We start from the raw sequence: 11,820 nt of genomic DNA, 5'->3' as shown, positions 1-11,820 counted from the left end.
TGTATACACTGTGTGCTGTGAGCTCCTCCTAGTGGTCACTGCAGGTATAATGTATCTCTATGGGAGCTGTATTCACTGTATACTGTGAGCTCCTCCTAGTGGTGACTGCAGGTAGACTGTATAATGTATGTCTATGGGAGCTGAATACACGGTGTGCTGTGCGCTCCTCCTAGTGGTGACTGCAGGTAGAATGTATAATGTATCTCTATGGGAGCTGTATACACTGTGCTGTGAGCTTCTAGTGGTGACCACAGATAGAATATATAATGTATCTCTATGGGAGATGTATACAGTGTGCTGTGAGCTCCTCCTAGTGGTCACTGCAGGTAAACTGTATAATGTATCTTTATGGGAGCTGTATACACTGTGTGCTGTGTGCTCCTCCTAGTGGTGACCACAGGTAGAATATATAATGTATCTGTAGGGGAGCTGTATACACTGTGTGCTGTGAGCTCCTCCTTGTGGTGACCGCAGATATAAGGTATAATGTATCTCTATGGGAATTGTATACACTGTGTGCTGTGAGCTCCTCCTAGTGGTGACTGCACGTAGAATGTATAATACATCTCTATGGGAGCTGTATACACTGTGTGCTGTGAGCTCCCCCTAGTGGTGACTGCAGGTAGAATATATAATGTATCTCTATGGGAGCTGTATACACTGTGTGCTGTGAGCTCCTCCTAGTGGTGACTGCAGGTAGAATGTATAATGTATGTCTATGGGAGCTGTATAAACTGTGCTGTGCGCTTCTTCTAGTGGTGACTGCATGTAGAATGCATAATGTATCTCTATGGGAGCTGTATACACTGTGTGCTGTGAGCTCCTCCTAGTGGTGACTGCAGGTAGAATGTATAATGTATCTCTATGGGAGCTGTATGAACTGTGTGCTGTGAGCTCCCCCTAGTGGTGACTGCAGGTAGAATGTATAATGTATCTCTATGGGAGCTGTATACACTGTGTGCTGTGAGCTCCTCCTAGTGGTGACTGCAGGTAGAATGTATAATATATCTCTATGGGAGCTGTATACACTGTGTGCTGTGAGATCCCCCTAGTGGTGACTGCAGGTAGAATGTATAAGGTATCTCTATGGGAGCTGTATACACTGTGTGCTCCTCCTAGTGGTGACTGCAGGTAGAATGTATAATGTATCTCTATGGGAGCTGTATACACTGTGTGCTGTGAGATCCCCCTAGTGGTGACTGCAGGTAGAATGTATAAGGTATCTCTATGGTAGCTGTATACACTATGTGCTCCTCCTAGTGGTGACTGCAGGTAGAATGTATAATGTATCTCTATGGCAGCTGTATACACTGTGTGCTGAGCTTCTCCTAGTGGTGACTGCAGGTATAATATATAATGTATCTCTATGGGAGCTGTATTCACTGTGTGCTGTGAGCTCCCCCTAGTGGTGACTGCAGGTAGAATGTATAATGTATCTCTATGGCAGCTGTATACACTGTGTGCTGTGAGGTCCTCCTAGTGGTGACTGCAGGTAGAATGTATAATGTATCTCTATGGGAGCTGTATACACTGTGTGCTGAGCTTCTCCTAGTGGTGACTGCAGGTATAATATATAATGTATCTCTATGGGAGCTGTATACACTGTGTGCTGTGAGCTCCCCCTAGTGGTGACTGCAGGTAGAATGTATAATGTATCTCTATGGGAGCTGTATACACTGTGTGCTGAGCTTCTCCTAGTGGTGACTGCAGGTATAATATATAATGTATCTCTATGGGAGCTGTATACACTGTGTGCTGTGAGCTCCACCTAGTGGTGACTGCAGGTATAATATATAATGTATCTCTATGGGAGCTGTATACACTGTGTGTTTTGAGTGCCCCCTAGTGGTGACTGCAGGTAGAATGTATAATGCATCTATGGGAGCTGTATACACTGTGTGCTGTGAGCTCCTCCTAGTGGTGACTACAGGTAGAATGTATAATGTATCTCTATGGGAGCTGTATACACTGTGTGCTGTGAGCTCCCCCTAGTGGTGACTGCAGGTAGAATGTATAATGTATCTCTATGGGAGCTGTATACACTGTGTGCTGTGAGCTCCTCCTAGTGGTGACTGCAGGTAGAATGTATCTCTATGGGAGCTGTATACACTGTGTGCTGTGAGCTCCACCTAGTGGTGACTGCAGGTATAATATATAATGTATCTCTGTGGGAGCTGTATACACTTTGTGTTTTGAGTGCCCCCTAGTGGTGACTGCAGGTAGAATGTATAATGCATCTATGGGAGCTGTATACACTGTGTGCTGTGAGCTCCTCTTAGTGGTGACTACAGGTAGAATGTATAATGTATCTCTATGGGAGCTGTATACACTGTGTGCTGTGAGCTCCCCCTAGTGGTGACTGCAGGTAGAATGTATAATGTATCTCTATGGGAGCTGTATACACTGTGTGCTGTGAGCTCCCCCTAGTGGTGACTACAGGTAGAATGTATAATGTATCTCTATGGGAGCTGTATACACTGTGTGCTGTGAGCTCCTCCTAGTGGTGACTGCAGGTATAATATATAATGTATCTCTATACACTGTGTGTTTTGAGTGTCCCCTAGTGGTGACTGTCTATCTGATCCTTGTTTCCATCCAGACCTCACACTGGTGTCAGCTCCGGACAATCTTGCAGATGATGATTGGGTCAGAACTCAGCGCAGCTCCGGGCGGCGACATATGAGGCTTATTAGTGACGGTGTTTGGTTCACAGCTTCCACTTTGAAACTGTAGATAAACCTCAGCGGAAAGTCTGCAGTGGAGTTCGGGCAGAGGAAAGGTGTCGCCTGGGGGAAGGGAGGAGAGTGGTGCACAGGCCAGTGAGGACCACAGGATCCTGGGAAATGTAGTCTTCTAAATACTCCAGTGTAAAGGAAAACAGTGAAATTGTAAAGATTACAGATTCATGGCAGAGAATAAATCAACTGTACAGCAGATAATACAAGACTGTGCAGCATGGAGAGGCAGTCTACTGTACAGCAGATAATATAATAATGTGCAACATTGGTGATACATCCAGTGAACTCTTTCCTCTAATTTTCTGTTAAACCCCCGTATTCATCTGAGACCAGAAGTCAGATGGGCGATGATCAGACACAGCCAACACAATGCTTGGGGTGATGGGTATAACATATGATCATCTGTGGAGAGAGGAGGGGGTGTGGGGAGAGGGTGGTGGGGAGAGGAAGGGTGGGGTGTGAGAAGAAGAGTGGAGGAGGAAGAGGGACCCCAGCACCCACTATTTTGTGACCCCAGGACCCCATCATTGCATGAATGTATAATGTATCTCTATGGGAGCTGTATACACTGTATGCTGTGAGCTCCTCCTAGTGGTGACTGCAGATAGAACATATAATATATCTCTATGGGAGCGGTATACACTGTGTGCTGTGAGCTCCCCCTAGTGGTGACTGCAGGTAGAATGTATAATGTATCTCTATGGGACCTGTATACACTGTGTGCTGTGAGCTCCTCCTAGTGGTGACTGCAGGTAGAATGTATAATGTATCTCTATGGGAGCTGTATACACTGTGTGCTGTGATCTCCCTCTAGTGGTGACTACAGGTAGAATGTATAATATATCTCTATGGGAGCTGTATACACTATGTGCTGTGAGCTCCACCTAGTGGTGACTGCAGGTAGAATGTATAATGTATCTCTATGGGAGCTGTATACACTGTGAGCTGTGAGGTCCCCCTAGTGGTGACTGCAGATAGAATGTATAATGTATCTCTATGGGAGCTGTATACACTGTGTGCTGTGAGATCCCCTAGTGGTGACTGCAGGTAGAATGTATAATATATCTCTATGGGAGCTGTATACACTATGTGCTGTGAGCTCCACCTAGTGGTGACTGCAGGTAGAATGTATAATGTATCTCTATGGGAGCTGTATACACTGTGTGCTGTGAGCTCCCCCTAGTGGTTACAACAGGTAGAATGTATCTCTATGGGAGCTGTATACACTGTGTGCTGTGAGCTCCCCTAGTGGTGACTGCAGGTAGAATATATAATGTATCTCTATGGGAGCTGTATACACTGTGTGCTGTGATCTCCCTCTAGTGGTGACTACAGGTAGAATGTATAATATATCTCTATGGGAGCTGTATACACTATGTGCTGTGAGCTCCCCTAGTGGTGACTGCAGGTAGAATATATAATGTATCTCTATGGGAGCTGTATACACTGTGTGCTGTGATCTCCCTCTAGTGGTGACTACAGGTAGAATGTATAATATATCTCTATGGGAGCTGTATACACTATGTGCTGTGAGCTCCACCTAGTGGTGACTGCAGGTAGAATGTATAATGTATCTCTATGGGAGCTGTATACACTGTGTGCTGTGAGCTCCCCCTAGTGGTTACAACAGGTAGAATGTATCTCTATGGGACCTGTATACACTGTGAGCTGTGAGCTCCCCTTAGTGGTGACTGCAGGTAGAATGTATAATGTATCTCTATGGGAGCTGTATACACTGTGTGCGGTGAGCTCCCCTTAGTGGTGACTGCAGGTAGAATGTATAATGTATCTCTATGGGAGCTGTATACACTGTGTGCGGTGAGCTCCCCTTAGTGGTGACTGCAGGTAGAATGTATAATGTATCTCTATGGGAGCTGTATACACTGTGTGCTGTGAGCTCCCCCTAGTGGTGACTGCAGGTAGAATGTATAATGTATCTCTATGGGAGCTGTATACACTGTGTGCTGTGAGCTCCACCTAGTGGTGACTGCAGGTAGAATATATAATGTATCTCTATGGGAGCTGTATACACTGTGTGCTGTGAGCTCCTCCTAGTGGTGACTGCAGGTAGAATGTATAATGTATCTCTATGGGAGCTGTATACACTGTGTGCTGTGAGCTCCCCCTAGTGGTGACTGCAGGTAGAATGTATAATGTATCTCTATGGGAGCTGTATACACTGTGTGCTGTGAGCTCCACCTAGTGGTGACTGCAGGTAGAATGTATAATATATCTCTATGGGAGCTGTATACACTGTGTGTTGTGAGCTCCCCCTAGTGGTGACTGCAGGTAGAATGCATAATGTATCTCTATGGGAGCTGTATACACTGTGTGCTCCTCCTAGTGGTGACTGCAGGTAGAATGCATAATGTATCTCTATGTAGTTGTGTGGGGAGAAGAGTGGGAGCGGGAGAGGTAGAGGGACCCCAGCCCCCACCCTTGTGTAATCAGAGCAGTGTGACCCCAGCCCGCCACCATCGTGTGACCCCAGCCCCCCACCTTCGTGTGTCACAGAGAAGCCGCTCATCATTATATTCCAATGTTCTGCTCTTTATTCTTGTAGAAAGTTCCGGGTGATGTGAAAAGTCCCTCGGACTTGGAGCAGAATTGTTTGTTGTGTAAACACTGATTGTTCTAAATGCAACAATTACAAAGTAAGTGACAGCGACACAAACGTAACACAATAAAACTGTATCCCATTTGTGTCGTACAATACATTATGTACAGTCTCATGCCGAGCAAAACCGACCGGAGCAAGCAAAAGGAAAGGGGTCCGGAAACAACAGCATAATGGTCCGCAGTCTGTATATACAGCACTCAGGGTGGTCCGCTCAGCGCGCCATGAAGCCCTCCTTCATCAGACCCTCCTCATAGTCCGTCTGGCACAGAATCATGTTATTCTTCAGAAAAAACTTATCTCCGACACAAAACCTGGAAAACAACACAAGCGAATGAGAAAAACGCGTCAACGCAGCGTCGCAAGCCGCATTCACAATGCGCCCCGCCCAGGCTTGTAATGGATGATAACAGTAAGTAGTAGTCAAGCTGAGTATCAGGGTAATATTCTGGGAAAGATGTGAAAAATGCATAGGCTCACACAAAGTGTCATCTATTAAAGGGGTGTCCACCTCAGCTGTTCAAAATCTGGTGGTCGCGACTACGGAAGCAGCCATGCTGAAGCCACTGCACTATTTCTGCCATAGAAGTGAATTAGATGTACAGAGTGTAATCCACTGGATTGTTCTGTAGCCAAAAAACGGAGACATGAATGACTGATATGGGGGCTATCCCTTTAAGACTGCACTATAGCTCTCTGTTGGCTGCACTCCTGCTCCATATTATGGCTTTCATAGCTCTTACTGGATTCAGATATGCGACCGAGCGTAGACCCATCTGTCCACCGTAAGTAGATCCAGTCATCTGAGTGTAGACCTTGCCACCCACAGAGAGCAGAAGACCCAGTCGACTACTGAGCAAAGACCAAGCTGGCCACTTAGTGGAGCGTAAACTCAGCCGCTCACTAAGTGTACAGCCAGCCATCTACCGAGCGTAGACCTGGCCGCCCACAGAGCATAGACTTCGCCTTCTACCGAGCATAGTTTCAGCTGTCCAGCAAGTGTAGAAGACCCAGTTGTCTACTGAGCATAGACCAAGATGGCCACTGAGCGTAAGCCCAGACGCTCACTAAATGTAAAGTCAGCCGTCTACCAAGCTTAGACCTGGCCGCCCACAGAGCATAGACTTCGCCTTCTACCAAGCAGTTTCAGCTGTCCAGCAAGTGTAGAGGACCCAGTCGACTACTGAGCAAAGACCAAGTTGGCCACTGAGCGTAAACCCAGCCGCTCACTAAGTGTACAGCAAGCCATCTACCGAGCGTAGACCTGGCCGCTCACAGAGCATAGACTTCGCCTTTTACCGAGCATAGTTTCAGCTGTCCAGCAAGTGTAGAAGACCCAGTCGACTACTGAGAAAAGACCAAGATGGCCACTGAGCGTAAACCCAGCCGCTCACTAAATGTAAAGTCAGCCATCTACCAAGCGTAGACCTGGCCGCCCACAGAGCATAGACTTCGCCTTCTACCGAGCATAGTTTCAGCTGTCCAGCAAGTGTAGAAGACCCAGTCGACTACTGAGAAAAGACCAAGTTGGCTTCTGAGCGTGAACCCAGCCGCTCATTAAACGTAAAGCCAGCCATTTACCAAGCGTAGACCTGGCCACCCACAGAGCATAGACTTCGCCTTCTACCGAGTATAGTTTCAGCTGTCCAGCAAGCGTATAAGATGCAGTCGACTAGAGAGCAAAGACCAAGTTGGTCACTGAGCGTAAACCCAGTCGCTCACTAGTCGTGTAGAGCCAGCCGTCTACCGAGCGTAGACCTGGCCGCTCACCGAGCGTAGACTTTGCCTTCTACTGAGCATAGTTTCAGCTGTCCAGCAAGCGTAGAAGACCCAGTTGACTACAGAGCATAGACCAATCATTGGAGGGAAGTAAAGGAGGCCCTGAATAAATACTGGTCCATTCTAACAAATGACCTGGTCTTAAATAAGTACATCCTTAAAAATCTATCTATTACTTACAAAAGAGCTGAACATGTGAAGGACAAACTGGTAAGAAGTCAGTTTACAGGAACAACCATACACAATAGTTTTGGTTACAAGGCCCCACATGGGTTTTTTTCCTTGTGGCCAATGTCTGGCTTGTCCCAACTTGGAGAGGTCACTTTCTTTCGTTTCCAGTAATTGAGATAAAACCTTTAAAATCACACGACACATAATGTGTGAGACCGAAGGAGTCGTTTATTACGCTATTCGCCCTTGTAAAATTATTTACATAGGACTGACACCCAGAAAACGTAAAGTCCGAGTAAGGGCACATATGCTCGACATTGGCAGCGTCTGAAATCAAAGACTTCTCCCAACTCAAACCCATCCCCCAACATTTATAGTCGGCACCTAATTGTACGGGGGGACAGAGGATCCATGTGATCGACCGGGGAGGGGATGTCAAGAAAAAGCTAGCCCACCTAGAGTCACCATGGACCTGGAGAGCGGAGTCTGCCCGCCCATAGGGCGAAAACAAATACTGCGTGTGGCACCAAGTTTGGGACTTGGTTACTGGTCATTGTCCTCTTTTCGTCAGACATTCCGTTCAGTGATTGGTCTACACGTGAGAGGCATGATAGCGGACTCTGCCTGCCCAATCCCTATGTATGGCTCTTGTGATGGCGGACTCTGCCTGCCCAATCCCTATGTATGGCTCTTGTGATGGCGGACTCTGCCTGCCCAATCCCTATTTATGGCTCTTGGGATGGCGGACACTGCCTGCCCAATCCCTATGTATGGCTCTTGTGATGGCGGACTCTGCCTGCCCAATCCCTATGTATGGCTCTTGTGATGGCGGACTCTGCCTGCCCAATCCCTATGTATAGCAAATAGATAATGGCTGCACTCAAGTTTATTGTGCTAAAGCAAGGAAATGTGCAATACATGAAATGTGAACAGCATAATGGCTTGTGAAATTTATGAAAAAACACATGAGATTTTTAGCACAAAATTTGGCCAAATATTGTGAGCCCATTCACCAAACGTCAAGGTAATCTCAGATCGAATGGGTAACTAACCTGTCTGCCTAGTGTGATACTATGTATTGCTTTTTCTGACTTGAACGCCCCGCCCTTCACCATGCTGTGATTTTAACTACATCCAAACACAGTTGGTTCTAACCTCCTCTATAAATACAGGCTTTACCATTTTGTTAGCCATAGGTAAGTGTTCACACTAGGCAGACAGGTTAGTTACCCATTCGATCTGAGATTACCTTGACGTTTGGTGAATGGGCTCACAATATTTGGCCAAATTTTGTGCTAAAAATCTCATGTGTTTTTTCATAAATTTCACAAGCCATTATGCTGTTCACATTTCATGTATTGCACATTTCCTTGCTTTAGCACAATAAACTTGAGTGCAGCCATTATCTATTTGCTATGTAAGACTTTTTGGTTATGCACCAGTTCAGACTAGATGGCTGTTCAGTCAGTTTTTCTATATTTACAATCCCTATGTATGGCTCTTGTGATGGCGGACTCTGCCTGCCCAATCCCTATGTATGGCTCTTGTGATGGCGGACTCTGCCTGCCCAATCCCTATTTATGGCTCTTGGGATGGCGGACACTGCCTGCCCAATCCCTATGTATGGCTCTTGTGATGGCGGACTCTGCCTGCCCAATCCCTATGTATGGCTCTTGTGATGGCGGACTCTGCCTGCCCAATCCCTATTTATGGCTCTTGGGATGGCGGACACTGCCTGCCCAATCCCTATGTATGGCTCTTGTGATGGCGGACTCTGCCTGCCCAATCCCTATGTATGGCTCTTGTGATGGCGGACTCTGCCTGCCCAATCCCTATGTATGGCTCTTGTGATGGCGGACTCTGCCTGCCCAATCCCTATTTATGGCTCTTGGGATGGCGGACACTGCCTGCCCAATCCCTATGTATGGCTCTTGTGATGGCGGACTCTGCCTGCCCAATCCCTATGTATGGCTCTTGTGATGGCGGACTCTGCCTGCCCAATCCCTATGTATGGCTCTTGTGATGGCGGACTCTGCCTGCCCAATCCCTATTTATGGCTCTTGTGATGGCGGACTCTGCCTGCCCAATCCCTATGTATGGCTCTTGTGATGGCAGACTCTGCCTGCCCAATCCCTATTTATGGCTCTTGGGATGGCGGACACTGCCTGCCCAATCCCTATGTATGACTCTTGTGATGGCGGACTCTGCCTGCCCAATCCCTATGTATGGCTCTTGGGATGGCGGACACTGCCTGCCCAATCCCTATTTATGGCTCTTGTGATGGCGGACTCTGCCTGCCCAATCCCTATGTATGGCTCTTGTGATGGCGGACTCTGCCTGCCCAATCCCTATGTATGGCTCTTGTGATGGCGGACTCTGCCTGCCCAATCCCTATTTATGGCTCTTGTGATGGCGGACTCTGCCTGCCCAATCCCTATGTATGGCTCTTGTGATGGCAGACTCTGCCTGCCCAATCCCTATTTATGGCTCTTGGGATGGCGGACACTGCCTGCCCAATCCCTATGTATGACTCTTGTGATGGCGGACTCTGCCTGCCCAATCCCTATTTATGGCTCTTGGGATGGCGGACACTGCCTGCCCAATCCCTATTTATGGCTCTTGTGATGGCGGACTCTGCCTGCCCAATCCCTATGTATGGCTCTTGTGATGGCGGACTCTGCCTGCCCAATCCCTATGTATGGCTCTTGTGATGGCGGACTCTGCCTGCCCAATCCCTATTTATGGCTCTTGTGATGGCGGACTCTGCCTGCCCAATCCCTATGTATGGCTCTTGTGATGGCAGACTCTGCCTGCCCAATCCCTATTTATGGCTCTTGGGATGGCGGACACTGCCTGCCCAATCCCTATGTATGACTCTTGTGATGGCGGACTCTGCCTGCCCAATCCCTATGTATGGCTCTTGTGATGGCGGACTCTGCCTGCCCAATCCCTATGTATGGCTCTTGTGATGGCGGACTCTGCCTGCCCAATCCCTATTTATGGCTCTTGGGATGGCGGACACTGCCTGCCCAATCCCTATGTATGGCTCTTGTGATGGCGGACTCTGCCTGCCCAATCCCTATGTATGGCTCTTGGGATGGCGGACTCTGCCTGCCCAAGCCACTGTTTATAGGGCTCTGCACTTTATAGGGTTCTGCTCTTTATAGGACTCTACTCTTTATAGGGCTCTGCTCTTCATAGGACTCTGCTCTTTATAGGGCTCCATTCTTTATAGGGCTCTGCTCTTTATAGGACTCTGCTTTTTATAGGACTCTGCTCTTTATAGGGCTCTGCTCTTTATAGGACTCTGCTTTTTATAGGACTCTGCTCTTTATAGGGCTCTGCTCTTTATAGTACTCTGCTCTTTATAGGGCTCCATTCTTTATAGGACTGTGCTCTTTATAGGACTCTGCTCTTTATCGGGTTCTGCTCTTTATAGGACTCTGCTCTTTATAGGACTCCATTCTTTATAGGGCTGTGCTCTTTTTCGGGTTCTGCTCTTTATAGGACTCTGCTCTTTATAAGACTCTGCTCTTTATAAGACTCTGCTCTTTATAGGACTGTGCTCTTTATAGGACTCTGCTCTTTATAGGGCTCTGCTCTTTATAGTACTCTGCTCTTTATAGGGCTCCATTCTTTATAGGACTCTGCTCTTTATAGGACTCTGCTCTTTATCGGGTTCTGCTCTTTATAGGGCTCCATTCTTTATAGGGCTGTGCTCTTTTTCGGGTTCTGCTCTTTATAGGACTCTGCTCTTTATAAGACTCTGCTCTTTATAAGACTCTGCTCTTTATAGGACTGTGCTCTTTATAGGACTCTGCTCTTTATAGGGCTCTGCTCTTTATAGTACTCTGCTCTTTATAGGGCTCCATTCTTTATAGGACTGTGCTCTTTATAGGACTGTGCTCTTTATCGGGTTCTGCTCTTTATAGGACTCTGCTCTTTATAGGGCTCCATTCTTTATAGGGCTCTGCTCTTTATAGGGCTCTGCTCTTTATAGGGCTCCATTCTTTATAGGGCTCTGCTCTTTATAGGACTCTGCTCTTTATAGGACTCTGCTCTTTATAGGGCTCCATTCTTTATAGGGCTCTGCTCTTTATAAGGCTCCATTCTTTATAGGACTCTGCTCTTTATAAGGCTCCATTCTTTATAGGACTCTGCTCTTTATAGGGCTGTGCTCTTTATAGGACTCTGCTCTTTATAGGGCTCTGCTCTTTATAGGGCTCTGCTCTTTATAAGGCTCCATTCTTTATAGGGCTCTGCTCTTTATAAGGCTCCATTCTTTATAGGGCTCTGCTCTTTATAAGGCTCCATTCTTTATAGGACTCTGCTCTTTATAGGGCTGTGCTCTTTATAGGACTCTGCTCTTTATAGGGCTCTGCTCTTTATAGGGCTCTACTTTTTATAAGACTCTGCTCTTTATAAGGCTCCATTCTTTATAGGACTCTGCTCTTTATAGGGCTCTCCTCTTTATAGGGCTCCTTTATAGGGTTCTGCTCATTATAGGACTCTGCT

At 47.0% G+C, this 11,820-nt stretch overlaps 1 protein-coding gene across 2 annotated transcripts in view; it reads right to left on the bottom strand.

The window, feature by feature from the left end:
- Positions 1-5,267: 5,267 nt before the first annotated feature.
- LMO3 (LIM domain only 3) overlaps positions 5,268-11,820 on the bottom strand; it is a 50,017-nt gene continuing 43,464 nt past the window's right edge. For both annotated transcript variants that reach the window (XM_077267274.1, XM_077267273.1), the window contains exon 4: positions 5,268-5,669. In XM_077267274.1, the coding sequence (XP_077123389.1) occupies positions 5,570-5,669 (100 nt within the window). In that variant the 3' untranslated portion in view covers positions 5,268-5,569. The remainder of the gene's footprint in view (positions 5,670-11,820) is intronic.

This window comes from Ranitomeya variabilis, chromosome 5 (assembly GCF_051348905.1).
Source record: "Ranitomeya variabilis isolate aRanVar5 chromosome 5, aRanVar5.hap1, whole genome shotgun sequence".
Taxonomy (NCBI): Eukaryota; Metazoa; Chordata; class Amphibia; order Anura; family Dendrobatidae; genus Ranitomeya; species Ranitomeya variabilis.
Note: the sequence above shows the minus strand (reverse complement) of the source record. Positions and strands in the feature narration are given on the sequence as shown.